At 36.7% G+C, this 25,517-nt stretch overlaps 1 protein-coding gene across 3 annotated transcripts in view; it reads right to left on the bottom strand.

Moving 5' to 3' along the window:
• Positions 1-23,349, bottom strand: part of ATG4C (autophagy related 4C cysteine peptidase) — an 82,001-nt gene extending 58,652 nt beyond the window's left edge. Inside the window, exons 1-3 of one of the 3 annotated variants that reach the window (XM_025361386.1) lie at positions 23,182-23,349; positions 3,653-3,796; positions 2,441-2,524 (exon numbers count right to left, since the gene is read on the bottom strand). In XM_025361386.1, coding sequence (XP_025217171.1) covers positions 2,441-2,524; positions 3,653-3,728 — 160 coding nt within the window. In that variant the 5' untranslated portion in view covers positions 3,729-3,796; positions 23,182-23,349. The remainder of the gene's footprint in view (positions 1-2,440; positions 2,525-3,652; positions 3,797-23,181) is intronic. The other 2 variants (XM_025361377.1, XM_025361396.1) reach the window with 2 other exon arrangements.
• Between the last annotated feature and the right edge of the window lie 2,168 nt (positions 23,350-25,517).

The raw sequence follows: 25,517 nt of genomic DNA, 5'->3' as shown, positions 1-25,517 counted from the left end.
TTCCTAGTATCCCCTCCTCAGGTTTGGTAATTCGCTATGATGACTCACAGAACTCAAGGAAACACTTGGTTATATTTTGCCATTTATTATAAAGGATGTCACAAAGAATACAGATGAAGAGGTACACAGAGCAAGATCTAGAAGGGTCCCAAGCACAGGAGCTTCTGCTCCCATGAAATTGGAGTGTGTTAACCTCCCAGGAGGTGGATGTGTTCACCAACCCAGAAGTTCTCCATATCCCATACTTTAGGGATTCATATGGAGGCTTCATCACATAGGCATGATAAATTATCAACTCAATCTCCAGTTCCTCTTCCCTTCCCCAGAGGATTGAGAATAGGGCTGAAAGTTCCAAGCTTCTAATCATGGCTTGGTCTTTCTGGTGACAAGATGCCATCCAGAAACCAACAGAGTCACCTCATTAGAACAAAAGATGCATTCTAATCACCCAGGAAATTCCAAGGGATTTAGGAGCTCCTATGAGACACTCCCATCACCACTATCACTCAGTAAATTCTAAGAGTTACCAACTGTGTTAGGAACTGGGATCAAAGACCGAACACTAGAACAGAAGATGTTCCTAGTACCCCTACCACTCAGGATATTATAAGGGTTTTAGTTCTGAGTCAGGAACAGGGGACAGAAACTAATATATATAATTCCTATTATTTCACAAGCATATATTCAGTTATGATTTTGATGTGCTCCTCCTGGGCATGATCAATGTCCTAGCCAGCATTTGTTTGAACCAAAAATGATATGACATGTAGAAGTCCAAAGCTAGCCCTAAGGTTTCTGCTAATTCTTCACAGCTTAAGGTCATGGTCCTATGTGCTTTTAGCTCTTGCAATGATAATGTTTTTCATCCCAGATGCCAAATTTAACCTTTTTCCAGAAAAATTCCTCTTACATCAAGTATTTCATGAGCTTAACTGACTTTACTGAAGATCAGGGACAATAACAAGGAAACCTCTCAATGGACATAACGCCTCCGGCCGCCTTCCTGGCTCTCTCTCTTTTCTTATCCCCTCTTCCCACACCTTTCTCCTTTCCTATATCCCCAATCCTACTCCAGAAAAGAAGTCTTGTATTTCCCTCATTTATAGCTTCTTTATAATTTACTTTTCATCTCTTGATTTTTCAAAGTATTTCTTCCAAAATATATATACATAATGCATCCTAAGAATAATTCTAATAACTTTAATTTTTGAATTCATAAATAATATCACTTAAAATGCTTATATGTATCAGACATATAGATACAAACCCATACTCTCAACCATACATATTGCTATGTTGGTCCTCGGCCCAAAAAAAAAAAAAAATGACCTAACTCTTTAGCACAGCACTCAAGATCTTCCTCTATAATTTGGTCCTTTTCAAAATTATCTCCTACCATAGCTAAACTGGACATCTCTCTGTCTCCTAAATATGCCCTTTAATATCTCACTGCTCTTGCTTTCATCATGCCATTCTATTTACCTGAAATGCATTCCTTCTTTATCTATCAAATTCCTACTTATCCTTCAAGATTGTTGTAAGGACTCAATGAGTTAATGCATGTAAATTATTTAGAATACCACTTGGCACATTATAAATGCTCAATAAATGTCAGTTGTTATTACTACAAGCCATTTACAAGGTTTTAGAAAATTGCTAATAAATGATATACCAAAATAGGTCAACCAAAAATGAAAAGCCATGGTAACAACATACTGTAACACATATTCACTCTCTCTCTTTCTCACACACAAAACATAAAACCAAGCAAGCATGTATATTTAAAAGAACGCCAGTATTAGAGACACAGCCTTGGTTTACATTTCAGCTCTGCCACTTAATACCCATGTGACTTTGGACAAATTATTTAACTTCTCAAATTTCCTGCCTTCACATTCATAAGATAGGAATACCTCAATCTATCTTGTAGGTTTGTTGTGAGAATTAAAGATATTTCCCAAAGAGCCTAGCATGGTGCCTGGCACCCAATGAGTGACACGAATTATTAAAAGAAAATATAAGAAAATGACCGAAAGCATTAGTATACGTAGAAATTCAAAACCATCAAGTAAAGTCAATTTCAGATACTGAAACATCCTTCAGAATTGAAAAAAATTATCATTTTTAGATTAACTAAGGTGATACTTTTAATTATCAAAGAATGTGATAAAGAATATTAACATCTCAATTCAAATAATATTTACTTAGTACTCATACTATAAGTCCAAAATCACAGGGATAGAACAAAAGATGACAAGATCCTTATCCTCAAGTAGTTAACAAGAAACGCAAACAACAAAGTAATATATCATGGGCTATAAGAAATACAAATACTTAACAGAAATATTGCAAAAGTAGATTAATCTAGAAATACAATAATAAAAAGTTACATGATGATTTCTACAAAAATTTTTCAATGGTTCACAAATTTTGCACTTACCTTCATATTTAAAATGGTAACATTTTCCAAGCAATAATACAGGAGAATTTCTACTAAAATACGTCTTTGTTTTCAACACCCAACCTAACAAAAAAAAAGAAAACGTTTTGTAATTAAAAGACTTCAGACTAAAAGTACAGCAGCGTTTTCTTTTATTTAATTTCAAACCATTAATTATTATTTACGGATGTGCATTTTTTGGCAACAGTTGCAAAATACAATATTTGTATAATGAACTGGAAATACAGGCAATTTATGCTAGTTTCAAATAAAGTTAACAATTTTAAACACACTTTAAAAACTATCCAATTAAAGGGCAAAAGAAAGAAAAAATTTTAATTTTAATTTATTTTCAGATAGCTCACAATGGTCTTTATCAAGTTCTCACAATGTTCTTATAGTACAAAATTTAAACTGCCAATTGTGTTTTTCCTGAATTTGCATTATCAAGGGGTTATACTGAATTCTGTTTTCACACTTATTTTATGAATATGAGCTTTTTTCCTGTTGAAGCTGGTTCTGCCCAAGTACCTGGCACAGAAATGAGGCTGCCTGAAATTGTATCTGAAAAGCCAAGGTATTATCATCACCTCAAATTCTATATGCTTTAGAACGCTAAAAAAAAAAAATTACACAAGCCATAAGGATAGTAACATACTCTAGCAACTTAAAAAAAAAAAAAAAACAAAAAAACAGGTGCAGTGGCTCACACCTGTAATCCCAGCACTTTGGGAGGCCAAGGCGGGCAGATCACCAGGTCAGGAGTTCAAGACCAACCTGGCCAATATGGTGAAACCCCATCTCTACTAAGAATACAAAAAAAATTAGCCAGGTGTGGTGGTGCGCACCTGTAGTCCCAGCTACTCAGGAGACTGAGGCAGGAGAATCACTTGAACCTGGGAAGCGGAGATTGCAGTTAGCCGAGATTGCACCACTGCACTCCAGCCTGGGCAACAGAGCAACACTATGTCTCCAAAAAAAAAAAAGACCACATCACATGCTTCAGTTTCTAAGCTTTCTAAGCAATGTTTATGATGATACTTGCCTCTTTCTTCAGGAGATATTTTTAACTACATTCCTTATAGAAATATTTCATTCAAAGTAAAGTATGCCATTTATTCTCAAGTAATTGTCAGTGACTTAAGAGGGAAGATGATAAATATTGCCAAATATTTCTTTGGATTTATACAATTTTCAAAACATGATACTTACTATATTTCATGTTGTTCCAAGCAGATATAAATTTAGTTTTTAGCTTGTCAACTTCATCTGTTCCTGTAGCCTCCATATTCAAATTCTAAAGGAAAAGCCATCACTTGATTGCATTCTTCTGTAGAGTTTAATCTCTTATACTGACTTAAAAAATTAAGGAAAAATAAGTAATTACTACATATATAGTTATATGGAGCCATACCTGTTAAAGTTACTTAAGTAATTAAATACAATTTGAACTGGAAATGAACAAAACAATTTCTCTTTTTACGGTCAGAAATAAACAGGAAACCAATTTATCATTTTACAAACAGAAATCTTATAGATTAAGATATTCTATATTTTAATTACAAAAAACCTTTACTACCAAATATACAACAATAAACCTATCACGCAAAACTAAGCAATCATCTCCCCCAACTGCTCACAATTGAATACAATAAATCAATTTAGTAACACAGCTCTGCTCTGGTGCACTGGCGCAAGTGAGAATATCCAAGATTTGTTTTATCTGTAATTAGAGAAGGTGATTTGAAATATTATTTTAAAAATCTTCACTATCTTCAGAATGGAAGCTTCCACTTATATTGATTAGTCACTACTTTCACATAAAGTCTAATTACTTTGTTTTGTTTTTTAAATAACGTATTTCCTACATTTCCTTCCTATCTCCATACTGCAGCACTTTAAAAATAGAATGGCTTAAATTTATAATGGAAAATGTTGTCTTACTTTAAAATAGAATAAATGTAGCTCATAAGTGTTTGTTTTATTACTGACTTCAGGGAAAATTGAGATGTGTGATATAATCTGAAAAGGAACAAATTATCACTGAAAATGCTTGTGCTTATTTGCAATAATTCACAGACAGTTTACTTTTCAAGAAAAGAATGCTACACAGAACATTACCCTTTTAGGATTATAAATATCTACTCAAAAATATTGATACATTCATTTCTCTAACAATAGACATTCCATTTTATAATATGTATTAAAAGTTACCAATTACACATCATAGTTCTGAGCCAGGAGAAAGCATGGTCTATGGGAAGAACTTAAAAAGTCAATGTGACCAGAAAACAGAAAAGTCTAAAAAAGTGGCATGAGATGAGGCTATAGGGTTATACAGATGCCAAAGCACAAAGGGCCTTATAGACCAGGTTAAAAAATTTGTTCTTTATCCTAAAAGCAATTTGTTTCAAACAGGAATATCATAACCAGATTCAGTAGGTTTGTTTGTTTTACTTCAATAGCAGCATGGAGAAGAACATGGAAAGGAACAAGAGTAGATAATGAGTTTACTACTACAGGTTGAGTATCCCTTATCCAAAATGCTTGGAACTGAAAGTGTTTGGATTTCTATTTTTTTTAACATTGCATTATATATACTTACTAGTTGAGGATCGTTAATCCGAAAATCCAAAATCCAAAATGCTCCAATGAGCATTTCCTTTGAGCATCATGTTGGCACTCAAAAAGTTACAGATCCTGGAAAATTTTAGATTTCTGATTTTTGGATTAAGGATGTTCAATCGATATTATATAGGACTAGGAGATGATAGCTTGGACTGGAGCAGTGAAGATGGAGAAATGGACATCTGAGGAAACACATAGAAAATTCAGTAAGTCTTGGTGATACAATGGATATGGAAAGTAAAGAACAGGGATATGCCAAAGATAAACCCAGACTTTGGTCGGTGAAACTGAACAGATGGTGCCAATCACTGAGATAGAAAACATCAGGAGAGGGAGAGGTTAGAGGGAGAAGATTATGAATTTGACTTGAGATATGTGGTATTTAAGATGTCTCTGAGAAATACAAGCAGAGAGCCATTCTTTTCTTTTTTTTTTTTTTTTTTGAGATGGAGTCTTGCTCTGTCCCCCAGCTGGAGTGCAGTAGCGCAATCTCAGCTCACTGCAAGCTCTGCCTCCCCGGTTCATGCCATTCTCCTGCCTCAGCCTCCCGAGTAGCTGGGACTACAGGCGCCCAATACCACACCCGGCTAATTTTTTGTATTTTTAGTGGAGACAGGGTTTCACTGTGTTAGCCAGGATGGTCTCGATCTCCTGACCTCGTGATCCGCCCACCTCAGCCTCCCAAAGTGCTGGGATTACAGGTGTGAGCCACCTCGCCAGCCTTCTCTCTTTTTTTTTTTTTTTTTTTTAAGACGGAATCTCACTCTGTCACCCAGGCTGGAGTGCAGTGGCGACATCTCAGCTCACTGCAATCTCCGCCTCCCAGCAGGCTGGTCTTGAACTCCTAACCTCGTGATCCAACCACCTTGGCCTCCCAAAGTCCTGGGATTACAGGCATGAGCCACCGTACCCGGCCATTCTTTTCTTTAATCATTAAATTATTGCCAGGCACTGTTCTAGGCACTGCAGGTACAGTTGAGACAACAAAGGCAATTAAATACCTGTTCTCTTGGAACTTACACTCTAGATATATTCTCAGGATGTCAATCAACTGGGCAGTTGGATATATAGATCTGGAACTCAAAGGAGAGGTCTGGGCTAGGCATATTAATTTGAGAACTGCTGATATATAAATGAGAATGAAAGCTATTAACACATTCCTCAAGGACTCTGCTTTTTTTGTTTGTTTATACCCCTAGCACTTGGCATAGTTCCTGGTACTTAAGGATGATGACATTTAAGGCCCTTCAAGAAATAACCTCTGCCTACTTACTCGGCTTCCTCTTTTACTCTTTCACTTGCAGCAAATGCTGAAACCACATTTAATATTAATATCAAAGCTTCCTGAACTTGGTATATTATCTGGTACCTCATGCCTTTGCATCTGTTCCCTCTACCTGAAGTGCCTTACTACTCACCCTCACCTTACTATCAAGGAGTCCCTGAAACTCAGCTTCAGTTTCACTTCCTCTGGTAAGACTGGTAAGATTTCCTGACTACCCTCTCTAAACTGTAAACTAAGATAGGGGTCCTCCACTCAGTTCTCATAGGATCCTACATTTTCCTGTATCACCACACTCATTGCACTATACTGTAACTGAGTGTCCTTAAATTCTGCCTGGCACACAATTGGTTCTCAAAAATATTTATTAAAGGAATCAGTGAACTGATATAAAATATAGGTACATCACTAGCGGCACTCTCACCAGAATTAGAATTTTTTTTAACTGACACTAGAATAAAGAAAAGGAAAGAAGAATTTTCCTCAAGAAAACTGCATACATAATTTAGCAAAATCTGGAAAAGCAAGAAAAGGAAAAGAGTTTATAAAATGTGTGAATTATATATAGTGCATCTACATGATGGATTATACATCCATTAAAAATGTCTCCGAAAATGGGGAAACACTATGCAGAATCTGAAACTTATGTATCATACGACACAGGCAAGGACAGGGACAATGGAGGGGGAATGAAGGGAGTTAGAAAGTAAGAAAGAAGTACACCAAAATGTTAAAAGTAGTTTCTCCGTGGTTTTTTTTTTTTTTAATATCACAATTGCCCACATCTTAAACAAAAGCATTTATTATTTGCAGAATTTTAAAAAATTATTTTTAAAAAGTCACCAAGCTTGATCTTCTAGATCCAAAATTTTTAAATCAGAGAATGTACATACAGGTATCTTTTTTCTAAGTCTGAAAGAAAGAAGGCCACAGGGAAGACTTTGGTTCAGACAGTTCCCATCACCAGCCATCCAGAATACTCTGGACAGTTCACAGCACGTGTGAAAATCAAGATGCCTTAAACTGGATGGGGAAAAAATGAAGATAGTGCACAATTAGACATGTTAATATGGGGAAGTCTGTATCTTAGATAATGACTCCTAAGTAAATACATAAGCAAGATAAGATGCTGTGACAAATCCGTGGAGGCAGAGAGTAGAAGGATGGTTACCAGAGGCTAGGAAGGGTAATGAGAGGGTTGGGGAGAGGTGGGAATGGTTAATGAGTACAAAAAAAAAATAGAAAGAATGAATATGACCTAGTATTTGATAGCACAACGGGGGATTATAGTCAATAATAATTTAATTGAACATTTAAAAATAAAAGAGCATAACTGAATTGTTTGTAATACAAAGGATATATGCTTGAGGGAATGGATACCCCATTTTTCATGATGTAAGTATGACACATTTCATGCCTGTATCAAAACATCTCATGTACCCCATAAATATATATACCTACTAAGTACCCACAAAAATTAAAATTAAAAACTAAGAAAAGATGCTGTGATAGATACAGAAATTAATGAAACAAATATTCTAACCTCAAGGCACTTAGAGTGGAATAAATTGCTGAGTTGTTATTTCATATTTTTGGTCAAAATTCCTGCTATGTAGCTACACTATTTACTCAGAGCAACTTTACCTCCAAACTTGAAACAACTGAAATGCCTTTGGAACACATCCTTAACCATTCTATGAAAATACTTTCATTATCATTGTTAGAGTAGTTGAGAACAATAAAATTATTATCATAAGGTTAAACTAAACATGAGTTGTTGCTAGTTTAATAAATAATTCAGCACAGTTACTTTTCATATGACTAAAATTAAATTTCATTCTTCTGTAAAGACTGAAACCCACTTTATTTCTGTAAAAAAATTTAAATGGAGCCAGGCATGGTGGCTCACACCTGTAATCCCCACACTTTGGGAGGCTGAAGGGGAGAACTGCTGGAGCCAAGGAGTTTTCAAGACCAGCCTGGAGAACGTAGCAAGTTTTTCTCCCCATAAAATTAAAAATTAGCCAGACATGGTGGCGTGCGCCTATAGTCCCAGCTACTGGGGAGGTTGGGGGATCACTTGAGCCGAGGAAGTTAGGGCTGCAGTAAGCAATGATTGTGCCACAGCACTCCAACCTGGACGACAGAACAAGATCCTGTCTCAAAAATAAATAGCCTGGTGCAGTGGCTCCCGCCTGTAATCCCAGCACTTTGGGAGGCCGAGGTGGGCGGATCACGAGGTCCAGGGTTCGAGACCAGCCTGACCAACATGGTGAAACCCCATCTCTACTAAAAATACAAAAATTAGCCAGGCGTGGTGGTGCACACCTATAATCCCAGCTACTCAGGAGGCTGAGGCAGGAGAATCACTTGAACCTGTGAGGTGGAGCTTGCAGTGAGCTGAGACCATGCCACTGTACTCCAGCCTGGGCAACAGAGTGAGACTCTGTCTCCAAAAAAAAAAAAAAAAGAAATAGATATGAAAATGGCTGTTTCTAAAAATCTTAACTTTGGAGAAATCATAGATTATCTTAAAAGATGATCCCTTGAGCCATGTTGGAAAGTAATACAAATTGAGACACTTTATAAAGGATAACCAAAAATTTCTATTGAAGAAGAGAGTTGCCTTACCACATATTAAAACACACTATAAAACTACAGTAAAGTTTAGTACTATTTAAATTTATTTTTCTTATTAGCACAGGATGAAACTGAATAAAACATAATGGAGGGCACAAATATAAACCCAAGCATATTTAAGAATTTAGTACCAAAAAGGAAAAATACTTCACATGAGTGAGAAAAGATGGCTAATTTAATAAATAATGCTAAAATAATAAGCTAGACAGTTTTTAAAATAAAGCTAAATGACTACCTCAATAAATGATGAATTCTAGATGAATCAAATTTTTAAATACAAATGCAAACACGTAAGAATATGTGCACATACTCCAAGGAAACATAGATTTAAATTATTTTTTAAATCTTGGGATAGAAAAGGCCTTTCTGGCTGGGCATGGTGGGCTCATGCCTGTAATCCCCACACTTTGGGAGGCCAAAGCGGGTGGATCACCTGAGGTCAGGAGTTCAAGACTAGCCTGGCCAACATGGTGAAACCTCGTCTCTACTAAAAATACAAAAAAATTAGCCAGGCGTGGTGGCAAGCGCCTGTAATCTCAGCTACTTGGGAGACTGAGGCAGAAGAATTGCTTTAACCCAGGAGGTGGAGGTTGCAGTGAGCTGAGATTGTGCTACTTCACTCCAGCCTGGACAACAGAGCAAGATTCCATCTCAAAAAAAAAGAAAAGGTTTTTCCAAGTATGGTATACAAAACCAGAATTCAGACAGGAAAATGTAATTAAATAAAAATGAAAACTTTGTAAAGAAAGAAGAAAAACAGCCTGAGGTTCAGTTACAATCCAACAATAAGGAAAAAAGTTCAATACCAATTACATATATAAAAAGTTAATGTCCTTAAAATACAAAAAGGTCTTATAAATCAATAAGGAAAAACCTAAACAGAAAAAAGGCAATTGGAAAAAGAAAAAGACCATAAACATACGAAATATTTTCAACCTTACTATACCTAAGAAATGTACATTAAATGAATTTTTTTCATCATCACAAGAGATAAAACTGCCAATCCTGAAGAAACAAGCATAATTAACAATAACATAACTATTTCTGAAATTATTAACTCATAAACAATAACATAATTATTTCTCAAATTATTAACTCTTTGATGGCAAAGAAGAGCACAGTCAGCACATAACAGACACAAAATCATCTGCTGATGACTAACTTATGGCATATATGTATTACAATGATATAGATCTATATTTATCACCATAAAAAGATATCGAGGGCACAGAGTGAGAAAAAAAAGGGAACAGTATGAATATAACTTATGCATGTTGATACATACATATTCTATATGTATATACATATGCCCACACATGTACATATATACATAAAACAATGTCTAGAAGTTCATAATGTTAGTTTCTTTTTTTTTCTTTTTCCCCGAGACACAGTCTTGCTCTGTTGCCCAGGCCAGAGTGAAATGGTGCGATCTCAGCTCACTGCAACCTCCACCTCCCAGGTTCAAGCAATTCTCCTGCATCAACCTCCAGAGTACCTGGGATTACAGGCATGCACCACCATGCCCAGCTAATTTTTGTCTTTTTAAGTAGGGACAAGGTTTCACCACGTTGGCCAGGCTGGTCTCGAACTCCTGACCTCAGGTGATTCGCCCACCTTGGCCTCCCAAACTGCTGGGATTACAGGCATGAGCCACCGCACCCAGCCCATAATGTTGGCGTCTAAGAAATGAACCTCTACTTTGACTTTCCTCTTTGCATTTCTCTTTATTATTTAAATTGTTCACAGTGAGCCTCTTTTAAAAAATACCAAAATTATTCAAAAGTAAACTGCTCAAATAAAAAACTGAATACACTAAATTACAAATGTAACCAGGTTATATTAAATTCTAACAATACAACTGAAACTGCTAGACTAAAAAATTGACAGAGAAGACATCCTATTACAAAATTCCTAAACAGCTGCAAAGTTAAAATGCTGAGACATTATTTTTCTCCTTTTTAAAATAAAGAACCTTATTCTTGTGATTCTTAAAGACATCAGATTCAGCTATTTAGTCATGTGAAAATTTAACTTCCTCAATTTAATTTCCCATGGCAACTCTAGCTAAATAAAATAACTCGGAGGATTATTCCTTGTTAATTCATAATTTTTGTTTCTCCTTAAAATAAATGGGGTAACATTTGGAAAGAGAAAAAGTAATAAATTAACGCTTTGTTCTATTAAAATATTTTATTTATATTTGCATCAGATAAGCCAAGGAAAGCAAGACAAACAGTACTTTTAGTTTAACTGTAAATGAGAAAAAAAAAAAACAAAAAAAAAAACCACAAAAAATAAGAAAACAATTCCCCGGGTTTGTTAAAAAAAAGAATATAAAGAAATTAAAATGCATTTGTCTACAAAGCATAAAGAAAAGTAATAATTTAGCCATTACCCAGGATATTTCAATCCCTGTAGCAGTTAAAATACCTGCTTTCACTGCCCCAGTGATTAACTGATAGCCAAAATTCTTGTTTATTCTATGTGGTGTCATTAGATTCTCAGTCTGGAAAAGCATCAAAATAATATACTTCACAATTTCCAAACTATTTTTAGAAGGTGCTTATGAATTATTTCTTTAAAAACTATGAGAAATCATTAAATATTCTCTCTTTTTTTTTTTTACATAAAAAGGGGTCTCCCTCTGTTGCCTAGGCTGGACTGTGCAGTGGTGCAATCATAGTTCACTGCAGACTTAAACTCCTGCATTCAAGCAATCCTCCTGACTCAGCCTCCCAAGTAGCTGGGACTACAGGCACCCATCACCATCCCTGGCTTAGAGAAATTACTAAATCTTTTTTCAAGCAGATGTTCTTTACTAACACATACTACAACAACCTTATCATCTGCCATCTTCATATTTCTGTGCATTGTTAACATTCTAACAAATCCATTTTAACTAGATGATAATAGTATTAAAGAGAAAACTTTATTTTATCATATCTCAGTAAACGAAGATAAAGCTAACAGATGAGGTTTATTCCTAACTTTACTGTTAATGATACAAAAAGCACAGTGAAGACTAAGCAGAATTCTTTTGGAGAGCACAGCTACAACATTTGATATGAAAATTATCGATTGAGATCCAGATGTCATTTTTAGAGTCACTTTTCTAACCAATAACCATGCATTAAGATAGTCAAAAAATTGTAAACTGGTAACTGTAAAGAGTACTCAAATCAATGTACAAGAAGGGCAGGTGAAGGCAATCAGCCTCTCCCATCTAGCAATAAGTAGACTACTTTACCCACTGAGGATTTAAGGCCAAGTAAATGCTCCTGGCAGAACTTTAGGGACAAAGTCTATGGAATACATCTCAGTCATATGGTGCAATGGGTAAAAATACTGCAGACCTCTGGAATTTGTGAATGCTTGGGCATCTTCCTCAAATAGTATTCTGCTGTTAAATGAAATATAGATATTGATTTAGAATTTTTTATGTGCTTTTAGCTATATCATCAAATAAAATGAACCGTGAAGTCTACTCTTTTATCTATTGTATGTAACCTTTTCTAACTGCTTGCATTTTTAGGAACAAATATCAATCCCTTATCTGATCTTGAAGGTCTCTAATACAATGGGCTACCATCTTTGCTCTCATTTCTTCTCTCCCTCTTCTTTGTTTACAGAAACATCAATTATTGTGTCCATTTCTATTCCTTCTCTTCACCTATACCTGCCAATCTTCTATCTTCATGCACTGAACCTGTACTCTATAAATGGTCAGTTTGTAAATTCTTTTCCTTATCTTTTTAAAAAGTGGCAAATATGAAGGGGAGAGCGATAGTAATAATATTTATGTGCAATGTCCCCTTTCAGAGCTAAGGGGTAGGCAAGGTACACAGCAGTAAGAGATAATGACAAAAAGACTGAAAAAAGGAACAATAAAGGCAGGACATGCAAGTTCAGAAAATGGTTTTGAAAAGAAGAAAAAAGGGCTGATAGCGGAGAGACTAATAAGATAGTTTTGCCTCAAGAAAAATCTTATAGACATTCTTAGGGCTCCTCAGGATCACATCCTCCAATAAAAAACACTGAATCAATGCCCCGCTACTTTATAATGACAACTTAAATAAAATACCAACGCATTCTTCTCTTAAATCTAATGAGTAAAATATACATGAAAGAAACTAAGTATTAAGCAGACACACATTTATGGTCACACATGACTTCTACCAAGTTCCTCACACCTGGCTTGTGGCAAAAACCTCCACTTGTGCAGCACTGCATATTGCATGTTCACAGACTGTGCAAAGTCATCATCATAACCAACTTAAATAAGATGTAAGGTGTTTAAATGACCTCAATCATGTACTTGAAGACCAAAATAAGAATTATTAATACATCTAGGCTATTTTTAAGATAGCCTTAAGCCTTGATCTTATCTCTAAGAAGAACATAATATTTACCACACAGTTGTTTGATAAATACATTTTAATTATGTCAGGTTCTTGGTAACCTCTGATAAGTCAAAGGTAACTACGAATACTTGGAGCCTCCATACTTCAAAACCCAACTTTCCAAGCTCTTAATATTAACTCATGGTGTTAACCTCTTATACAGAGATAGTAGTCTTTATATAAGAGGTAACACCATGAGTTAATATAGAGACTTATATAGAGTCTTATACAGAGACTTACAGAGTCTTATATTGAGACTGCTATCTTTATATAAAAGGTAAAGAGGCAAATCATTTAATCAACAAAGTGTAATTAACCCCTACAAGAAATGAAGGATATAAGAATCTCAGAACTGAAAGAGAATTTACAAAGCATCTAATAACTAATACTTTTTTTGTTTTTTGGTGTTTTGTGTGTGTGTTGGTTTTTTGGGGGTTTTTTTGTTTTTGTTTTGTTTTGTTTTGTTTGTTTGTTTGCTTTTTGAGACAAGCTCTCACTCTGTTGCCTAGGCTGGAGTGCAGTGCCAAATGCCCCGACCTCTCAGGCTCAAGTAATCCTCCCACCTCAGTTCCCTAGTAGCTGGGACTAGAGGCAGGCACCACCACACCTGGCTACTTTTTTCTACTCTTTGTAGAGATGGGGTTTTGCCATGTGGCCCAGGCTGATCTCAAACTCCTGACCTCAAGCGATCCGCCCGCCTCAGCCTCCCAAAGTTCTAGGACTATAGGCATGAGCCACTGCGCCTGGTACTAGTAAGTATTAATATTAACAGTAGTTGTGGACCATCGTCTCACACAATACAAGCTATCACTAATCTTTCCTAATCAATAGTACCTGGGTGGAGAGGAGTAGTGAAAGAAAACCTGTAAATTTAAAAGAATACAAAAAATCACAGCCGGGCGCAGTGGCTCACGCCTGTAATCCCAGCACTTTGGGAGTCCAAGGCGGGTGAATCACGAGGTCAGGAGATCGAGACCATCCTGGCTAACACAGTGAAACCCCATCTACTAAAAACACAAAAAATTAGCTGGGTGTGGTGGCGGGCGCCTGTAGTCCCAGCTACTCAGGAGGTTAAGGCAGGAGAATGGCATAAACCCAGGAGGTGGAGCTTGCAGTGAGCCGAGATCACGCCACTGCACTCCAGCCTGGGTGACAGAGCGAGACTCCATTTCAAAAAAAAAAAAAAAATCACTACCATCCTGAGAGCTGTGATCTGCTCTCTGGTTCAGACTCACTAATAACCAGCTACTAATTGGGTTCAACCACCTGTACAGTAACAAGATCTCCTTTACAACAACATCCTTGCCAACTGCAGTCCCTCAGCCTCTGACTGAACACTTGCTTCTAGAAAAGGGAGGTCAGCACTGAATGAATATTGTACTAAACTCAAAATACGCTATAAATGTAAAAGCCTGATAATGTTTTAAACTGTGTATTTTCCTATCCGTTCTAGAGCATCCATAACTGTCTTAGAGTAGCCATAGTAACTACATGATACCTGCTAATTTTAAACAACTAGATTTGCTACAATGATATTATGTGGAACCAAGTTTCTGTCTACACATTATTTTCACTAACTGGTCCTGGTTGTAACCTCTGAAACTAATCCTTCCATTGGAGAGCCCATCTGATGTTTCAAGACATACCTCCTAACCTCCCTAGCCCCCAGTCTTCTCTTTTCTACATTAAATGTCCCAATTCCTTCAACTGATCAAAAGACTGTCTATGAGTGGTAATGAGAACCTCAATCAGGGTACCGGTGAGAGGATTAGAAATGAGTAGATAAGGCAGGGCATGGTGGCTCATGCCTGTAATCCCAGCACTTTGGGAGGCTGAGGCAGGTGGATCACGAGGTCAAGAGTTCAAGACCAGCCTGGCCAAGATGGTGAAACCCCACCTCTAATAAAAATACAAAAATCAGCCAGACGTGGTGGCAGGTGCCTATAATCCCAGCTACTCAGGAGGCTGAGGCAGAGAACTGCTTGAACCCTGGAGGCAGAGGTTGCAGTGAGCCGAGATTGTGCCACTGTACGACAGCCTGGGCGACAGAGCGAGACTCTATCTTAAAAAAAAAAAAAAAAAAGAGTAGATAAAAGTAACAAGTTGACACGGTAGATCTAGCAACATCACACAAATATATGGATGTGTATATGCCCACATACAAGAGAGGAGACTAAAGTGACTATGAGATTTCAGGTCTAATGTCTAGGAGGATAATGGTTCCATTAACTGAAACAGAACCCAAGTAGAGAAGACTAAGGTGAAGATATGAAATTCAGTTTGAGATACAGTGATTTTGAGGTATGTAATAAGTAAATATGAATGTTATCATGGTGCCTTTAAGAGGTGACTGGATAATGGGGGTTCTGCCCTCATAAATAAGTTAATTCACTCATGGATTAATGGATTAACAGGTTATCAGAGGAGTGGGACTGGTGGCTTTGTAAGAAGAGAAAGTGAGACTTGAGCTAGTGTGTTTAGCTCCTTCACCATGTGATGCTCTGCACCACCTCAGGATTCTGCAGAGTCCCCACCAGCAAGAAGGTCCTCACAAGATGCAGCTCCTCAACCCTGGACTTTTCAGCTTTCATAACTATAAGGAATAAATTCCTTTTTTATATAAATTACCCAGTTTCGGTTATTCTGTTATAAGCAACAAAAGACAGACTATGACAATAGATAAGACCATTTCCAAGGCCCATTATATTAGTTACTTTTGCCAAGAAAAAGATGCATTCATATTACTGAAGGTAGTACTACATGTAATATAAACACAAAATATCACATTTATTCATCAAGTATTTATGTGGTTACTCCTACAAGGCACTGAGGGAGATACAAGGGGCCATGAAACCTAGCTCCTGCCCTCCTTAATCTTCCATTCTAATAAGCAAGATGGTTATAAGGCTGAATGTGGTTATATCTCACAATAGAGATATAAAGTATCAACTATTAAGAGACGTATTTTCCTCCTTTCCAATGAGAATATTCACACATGAATAATATCACAGGGTAAAATATAACAAGCATTCTTCAAATACAAAGAAGAAGGACTTAAAGAAAAACATAAATCTTTCCATTCTGGTTATAAATACAGGAAAACATTAGACCTACTACTTGGGAATTAAAGTACCCCTAACAATTATGTCTATTGTTAAAGATTAATGCTTGAATTGTATCAGCAGTTAAAAGAAGAGCATTGTTTAAAATGTTCACAAACACAATTGTTTTGGCTTACAAATGGAATCACTCGATGTCACTTTTCTTGCATTCCTAATTTTAAATAATATTACAACTGAAAAAATAGAGCTACAAGTTTAGAGCCTTACAAGTCTTCAAACTGAATATTCTCCAGCTGATATAAATGTTCCAGAGTTCCCTATAACTATATATTATGATAAAGTTTTAAATTATGTCACTTTAGTAGTTTTACAGATAACTGATTTTACAAAGAGTCTATTAAAAAGTAATTTAGTAGGAACCTAACTATATTTTACATTCATAACATAATCACACAGAAAAAATAATTCAAATAACTTTGAACACCTATTTTGACTATATATATCTTTAGTGGGATATATTCTAAGAACATAAAATGGCAAAAAAAAAAAAAAATCTTTACTTGGTAAATCTGCTGCTGGAAGCACTATCAGTCAGTCTAGTAATTCCAAAACTATTTTATGTGTGTTGTAGGATAGGTCAGATGAGTAAAAATAGTGATATAATTGAGAATCAGAATTCTCTCTTTGGGAAAACAGAGATATAAACAGGAATCGGAAGGAAGTGATGAGAACTCTGCAGTGTTGAATTTGAACTGAAGGTATCCTATGAACTCATGATTTCTTAAAAAATGTATATGTTGGCCTGGTGCAGTGGCTCATGCCTTTAATACCAGCACTTTGGGAAGCTGAGGCGGGCAGAGTATCGGAGGTCGGGAGTTCGAGACCAGCCCTGACCAACATGGAGAAACCCTGTCTCTACTAAAAATACAAAATTAGCTGGGTGTGGTGGTGCATATCTGTGATCCCAGCTACTCGGGAGGCTGAGGCAGGAGAATCACTTGAACCCGGAGGCAGAGGGTGCGGTGAGCCCAGACCTGCCTTTGCATTCCAGCCTGGGCAACAAGGTCAAGACTGTCTCAAAAAGAAAAAAAATGTGTATATGTGTGTCCATTTAAAGGGTCTAGAACCAATGACACCCCAGCAGCAAAGAGCATATTAAATACCCAGATCTTGTTTTTTCTCTTTTTTTTTTTTTGAGACGGAGTCTCACTCTGTCTCCTAGGCTGGAGTGCAGTGGCGCGAACTCCACTCACTACATGCTCTGCCTCCCGGGTTCCCGCCATTCTCCTGCCTCAGCCTCCCGAGTGGCTGGGACTACAGGCACCCGCCATCACGCCCGGCTAATTTTTTTTGTATTTTTTAACAGAGACGGGTTTCACCGTGTTAGCCAGGATGGTCTCGATCTTCTGACCTCATGATTCGCCCGCCTCGGCCTCCCAAAGTGCTGGGATTACAGGCGTGAGCCACCACGCCCGGCCCAGATCTTGGTTTCTAAGTATCATTTTCCACTAAAATAAACCAGGATTCTGTGGTAAAATGGCTTATTCCATGTATTGAGCAGCAAATTTACAAGGTGAAGCTGGAACATCTCATTGTGTAAATATGAGTAAGAAAGTGCTCAAACACCAATGTGGACATATCCAAAGGTCATGGGAACTAGCTTGAAGGATCTACTACTGACCACATTCGAGATAATTTAATCATCGAAAGGAATGATGGTAGCAAATTATAGCACACTGCATAGCTTTTGAAAGAAAGGATCCTTGGGTACATAGTGATACTAAAATAAAAGAGAAGAGAAAGCTCTTATTTAGAGAAGAGAACCAGGAAATGTATGTAGGAATGACAGAAGTGGGAAATCACTATTTGGCAACCACCAATGCTTTTATCAATGACCACTAAAATCACTGGATAGGAAAACAAAACCTGCAAAACAGAATATCCACATAACCTCAATTTATCACCCCTACAGATTATTAAATACAAAAGGGAAAATGTACTTTCAGAACATAAAACTCTGGCTAAACTAAGTGATCAAACTTAATCACCAATCATGGACTAAACCATCATTATGTTAATCATAATATGATTAAATGGAAAGTTCAAAATATCACCCATGTAATAGTAAAAAATAAACAAACAAAAAAACCCACAACTCTTCAATCTGAAACTAATTGTGAGGAAAAAATCGATAAATCAATTTTGTGATGCATTCTACCTGAAGACAAAAAAAGAAAGAAAAGGTAAAGATTGTTCTAGATAAAACAGACATACAAGTACTAAATACAATTAATATTTCTAATTGGATTCAGTATTTTTGTAATGCTACAATGACATTACTGGGATATTTGGAAAAATCTAATTGTTGAATATGGACTATACATTAGACAATATTATCATATCAAGGTTAAATTATTTGGATATGCTAATGGCATTATAGTTATGTAAAATAATGTGCTAGTTCTTAGGAGATGCATGATGAATTATTTGGGAGTAAAGTGTGATGTTTCCACCTTACTTTCAAATAGTTCAGGAAGAAAAAGAGTGTGTGTGTGTGTGTGTGTGTATTCATAGAGAGAGAAAGAGCACTTGTCTAACAGCAAGGAATGAGAGTAAAAGAGGCACAATGTTAACAATCTAGGTAAAAGGATATACAGGTATTTGTCATGCTACCATTTCAATGTTTTCATAGGTTTGAAAGCAAAAAGAAAAAAATAAGGGAAAAAGGTAGAAGTTAGGTTGATTTTAGAGCAGCTGATCAGACTTCATAAAGCCTAACTACTCTTCACCCTATTCATAAGAGCTAAAAGTGAGTTCAAACTTCGAAAAGGTTTGGCTAAAAATAAAAGTAATAATCCTAACAAACAATAAGTAATCACAAACTAATCGCCCTAAGTTTCCCATCACAGCTGTAAACTACACATAATCTCAGAATTCTGTGAAAGATTAGTTATGTGCTGGTTTATCTGGGACAATAATGAATAAGCAAAACTATTTTACATATTTTCTCCAAATCTAAATACCAAATAAATTTTTTTTCTCCAATTGAGTTTTATTAGTTACAAGGTATCCTAAAATTAAAATGGTGTCACAGGAGTCAAGATGATCTTGGACCCAGTATCCCTATAATAATAATGATAATAAACACTTAAAATCTGTACCAAGTATTTTATTAACCTATGTACATATATCATCTCATTTAATTCTCACAACAATTCTATAAGGCTGGCACTACTATTATCCTCATCTTATAAATCAAAAAAAAAAAAAAAGGCCTAGAAAAGCTGTATAACTTCTTCAAGGTCATACTACTAGTATATAGCAAATAGAGACTGTGAATCCAGGCAGTCTGACACCAAAGTCTCTTTGCTGTATACACTCTATCACTTTACTAAGAAATGTACAATTTAAACAATAAACTATAAATCACTACTGTTTGGGTTCAATATCTATCAAAAATTACATGAATGAAGCATTTCAGAGAAAAATCAAAAGCATGTATTTTTTCCCTAGTGCATTTATATTTATATACGTACCAAATGAATGAAGTTAGAATTTAACCAGATGCCAGTTTACTGCCAAATCTCAAGTGAAAATAAAGATGACATGTAACTGCATTATTCAGTTACTTATTCATATATATGGTTTAATATATTACAGATAGATTCAAAACAGAGACCAATGTATTTCCAGATGCTTTCATGTAGAACTCCACCCCTGCTCAATCAAGAAAAAATGATACCAAAAAAACATTATTTTAGGCATAGCATTACGCAAATATACAAAACTAAAACAATGACAAAAGGGTAAAAAGTAACTAAGAAATTAACCTTAAACACTGCTACCACAATAAAAAATACTAATAAACAAAGCATGTTTCCCAGATCTGGTCCTCTTTCAACGTTCTCTACCTCAGTGAATGGTGCAACAATCCTTCCAGTTATATAAGCCAAAAACCTAAGATTAGCCAATATCTTCCTCTACCTCACCTTCCATATCTAATCCATCACCCAGTTCCGCCTCCTGAACACCTCTGGAATCCATCCACTTCTCTCCCTCTTACCACCACCACCTTGTCCAAAATATCATCTCTCAACTGGGCTACTCCAACAATCTTCTAACTGGCCTCTCCCCATCCCCACTCTTATCCCCTCTGTAATCAGTTCTTCCTCTGTGTAACATCGAGTCCTTTTTTAACAGCATTTACTACAGTTGTAACTTTAAATTTCTTTGACTATTTATGTCTGCCTCCTCTGTTAGACAGTAAATTCTATGAGTGTAAAGACCGTATTTACTCACTACTATACCACTGTGGCCTAGAAGAGTGTCTAGTTAATAAATAAATGCTAAATGATTGAATGCATGTCAAAGATTACAATTTTATTTATAAATAGTCCAAAAAAATTAAAAAGTGCTTTATAAGGCTCACCAGTTATTCTATATCACAGATTTTTACTTTTTTTTTTTTTTTTTTTGAGACAGGGTCCTAATTTCTACCTACCAATCCCTAAGCACTATTTAAATTCCAGATTAGATCTCATTTTCATGAAACATTCCCTAGTTATCTCTCTTCTCATTTTTAACATACTGAAACACTCCCATAAAATCTAATACATATTGACTATATTTTCTGCTTCCTGAAGGCAAAGTTTACATCTCATACATTCTGCCAGAGTATAAGCTCCCTAAGCGCAGGGACTTTTCTTGTTCACTGCTATATTCCGGGCACCTTGAAGAGTGTCTGATATGTAATAGCTGCTCAGTAAGCATGTGTTGATTTAATTCTCTTTATATATTCCAGGATAGAGCACAAATCCTTGCAGCTGTTGTAGTGGGAAGAGTAGAAAGGAACTGAAGTAAATTCCTTAAATTCTTCAAGCTTCAGTTTTTTCATCTGTTAAATGTAAATAATAATAGCTTACTTAGTTGGAATAACTGAGCTAATGCTTTAAAAGCATCTATGCAGAGCTGAGGACAAGAGGATACTCTTACTAATAAATGTTTTGGTGATTTTGCGACAATAGTTAAATAGTAAGTAGTCACTAAATGCCTATTAAATGAATAAAATCTCAGGAGAAATATTAAGAGATTGAGTAAAGGCTAGCCTATCATTTTTTTCAATAAAAAATTATATGAGTAAATTTATTCTGAAATATATTTCGCCCCAAATCTTAAGCATGACTGAAACCATTTCAGCATTTTGTGCATTAATTAGGAATAATCCTAATTTAACATTGTACCAATATTAATATTTATATTTTAATGACATGTATAGATCATTTTGATAGCTTAAAAAAGAATGATAATCTTAGTATAAGAACCTCTTTAGTGCAATAATTGGAATAGAAAACAAGCTGCAAACTCATTTCAGTTACGTGGCTCCCCAGAAAGTCAGAAAATTTCTGCCTTTTTATAAAACATTAGTGAACAGAATACGATGCTGTTCACCAGAACTATCAAAATGTCTAGAAATAATTCATAACCAATCACCATAAATGCATTTTTCCACATACTTGAATCCTATTTTAAAGAAAAAGAGCATTAATTAAATTGCTTTTAATGACTTTTTGCTAAATTACACAATTCCTTAGATTGGCCACTTTTTGACATGCGGTTCTAAAATTTTATAGCGAATGAACTGATAATTCAATATAGCCTCAGATTATTGGACTAACTAGAAACTCTCCCCTGTTCAAAGAAGAGCTTTATCAATTTGAAACTCAGAAAATACATAGACTTTACCTTTCAAAGCCTTTCCAATCCGTCTGGGTACTCTCAATGGTTCATAATCTAATTACAAGTCACAAGCAAGCAAGAAAGATCATTCCCTTGTCTCTTTCTGCCATCAACTGACACAAAATCATTGCCAAAAACCCACTGAGGACATATGGTCCAAGCAGGAAAATGTAAGAAAACTCCTAAGTAATTTGGATATAAAAAGATGTAAGACGAGGTATTCTTCTCCAACTATAGGGTAGCAGTGAGCCCCATGTGGGTAAATAACCAATACAAAACGAAAAGGTAAGCCAAAGAAATCATAAGATATATAAACTCAATAAGCAGTGATGCTGAGTTGACCGCTGAAGGTTCTCACATATGAACATAGTCATCATATGTAAGAATTTATTCTACACCTCCAACCTCAAAAGCCCTTAGATGCGGGTAGGGTTGGGAGAGTTCACGGTGAGCGGGAACGAAATAAAGTGAATGAACGTTAATATTTAGATGGAAAGGCATTAATATATGCAAGGTAGTGTGTTATGGCTTGAAGCAGTAACAAACACCAAAAAGGGAGAAAGAGGCTAGGAATGAGAACAGAGAGATAGTGGGGATCCAGTTATTATTATTTCCCTTTTTTTATTTTTTAAACGAGGAGAAACAGGGCCGACAGAGCACTGGCATGAGGAGGGATCAAATGGATGCGATAGATCAGGGGAAAGGGTCTTGCCTGCAACATCTAAGAAAACCACAAGGAAAGGAGGAACAGCTGCCCACAGTTAGGCTCACGGTTTATCTCTGGAACCCAGGACAGAGCGAGGAAGAGTCAGAAGACAAATGACACTACAAAGGAGAAACAAGGGAGGCGCCAAAACCCTCAGAGAACCCAGACGGCTGGCCACAGGGTCTTCACTGAAGGCGGACTCCCCAAGAAACTCGGTCATTCGGCGACCAGAGACACTAAGTCCCAAATTTCTCGACTCCTCTAGCCTCAAGCCGATCCCTCACCGAAACAGAAGGACTGGAGAACTGTAAAAATGTGCAGGAGCCACCAACCCGGGAAACGTTCCAGCTCTAGCAGCAGCCGCCACAAAAGTAGCCCGCACACACGCACACGTTCCGACCTCAGCGCCGCAGCTACAGGTACTTTTAGCACCCCGGCCACCGTAGTAAGAGGAACCGCCTCCGCGTCAAATCCATCAGATCAGCCACTTCCGGGATACGAAAGCCTTGTGATTGGCAGTAGCGATAGCAGCGGCGTGGAGGCCTCTGCTATGCTTACTTTATCCATCTCTTTTTCCCACCTGTTCGCCACCCCAAGCCGCTAATCCACCACCAGTGCAGCTAAGCGAAGAACCAGGAGAAAGTATCCATCTGTGAGCATTGTCACTCTGATAGACAAACCACACTACTGCTGCCATAAATTCCTGTTGAGCACTTGGACTTCAACTACCAGCAGGCCATGCAGCATCACGCCCTTGCCTCTGGCGCAGGAACTGCAAGATCCAGCATACATTGCGGCCCTCCTTCCTCGCACTCAGGACCAAGATAAGAGCCTAACCAAGCCTCACTTTGATTAAAAAAAAAAAAAAAAAAAAAAGCCGAGATGTCTTCTTATCCTGTTGTGAAGGAACTCGAAACCAAGCCATAATTAGGACTGTAGGTTACTTATAAAACATCAAGGGATATGTGCACTTATTTTCCATATTCAGGTTATTTTCAAGCATCAAAACACAAGACAGCCGTGCGCGGTGGCTCGCGTCTGTAATCCCAGCACTTTGGGAGGCCAAGGCGGGTGGATCGCTTGAGATTAGGAGTTCGAGACCAACCTGGCCAACATGGTGAAAGCCCGTCTCTATTTAAAAAGTTAAGAAATTAGCCGAGCGTGGCGGCGGGCGCCTGTAATTCCAGCTATTCGGGAGCCTGAGGCAGGAGAATTGCTTGAATCCGGGAGGCAAAGGTTGCAGTGAGCAGAGATTCCGCCACTGCACTCCAGCCTGGGCGACAGAGCGAGGCTTTGTTTAAAAAAAAAAAAGAAAGAAAAAAAGAAAAAAGGACGGTCTGAAGATGCTTTTTATAACGTGTAAATTGCTGGGATTACCAGGCGCGGTAGCTGTAATCCCAGCACTTTGGGAGGCTTAGGTGGGCGGATCACTTGAGCCCAGGAATTCGAGAACAGCCTGGCCAACAGAATGAAACTAAAATTTTAGTATATTTTTATATTTTTAGTATATTTTTAGCATATTTTAGTGTATTTTATAGTCTCTACTAAAAATATAAAAAATTAGCGGGGCGTGGTGGCGGGCGCCTGTAGTCCCAACTATTTGGGAGGCTGAGGCAGGAGAATCACTTGAACCTGGGAGGCGGAGTTTTCAGTGAGCCGAGATCGCCCATCTGCACTCCAGACTGGGCGACAGAGCAAAACCCTGTCTCAAAAAATAAAATAAAAGTAAAAATAAATAAATAAAATGGAAATTTTTATCTTCACTCCTAAGTGATGTCAAGAGAAATACTGTTACTGTAAAATGTAATCCTATGCCGTTTTACAGTACCGCAGATTTTGTTGGAGCGAGGACTACCAGACATGCTTCTGAATTACATAGGAAATTATACTAAAAACTATGAAGTCTATACCACCGGACTATGAAACCACATGGGAATGAAAACTTTCAAGAATGAAGAGTTGAAAAGTTAAAAATTAAACTTGAATTTTTTTCAATTTTGTAATGGATTTGGTGGTTTAAATTATTTTTTTATTCTCACAAAAACAGGTAGCTGGATCTATTTATTTTTTATTCATGTACTTGGACAACTAACAAAACAACAAGCAAAGGGTATGATAAAATCACAAATGGCACACTTATTAGAGTGAGAAAACAAAGTAGTTTTCTTGCATGATTCCATTGCCTGTGGTTTCATGTTTCGAAATCCCCAAACTTTGTTCTGATTTTTTTTAGGAGAGAGAGCATGCATCTAACAAGCTGTTTAGATGCCTTTTTGTAACTTTCATAAAGACCTGGATTACAAGCATGCGTATATTTTATTTTTGGTATTGTGCATTAACAGGCCATGAGAAACAATGCTTGGATTCTTAAGATAACTATATAATTATACAAAAGTAAATTGTGTGTATACTACAGACTTGGGTTTTCTGTAGATTTACCACAACAAATTTTAATTGGTTAGAAAAAAAGGAGTAAAGTACCTTTCCTTTTTACGACTTCACACAGAAGTCACAGGAGGAAACTATATTCTGCAACACTGACATGGCATCAGCTATCATACAAACTGCTTTCCAACTCTAGTGCGTTAAATTATGCAGCACTAGCAAGTAAATATTTAAA

This window comes from Theropithecus gelada, chromosome 1 (assembly GCF_003255815.1).
Source record: "Theropithecus gelada isolate Dixy chromosome 1, Tgel_1.0, whole genome shotgun sequence".
In the NCBI taxonomy this organism is placed as follows: domain Eukaryota; kingdom Metazoa; phylum Chordata; class Mammalia; order Primates; family Cercopithecidae; genus Theropithecus; species Theropithecus gelada.
This window is presented reverse-complemented; position numbering and strand designations above follow the sequence as displayed.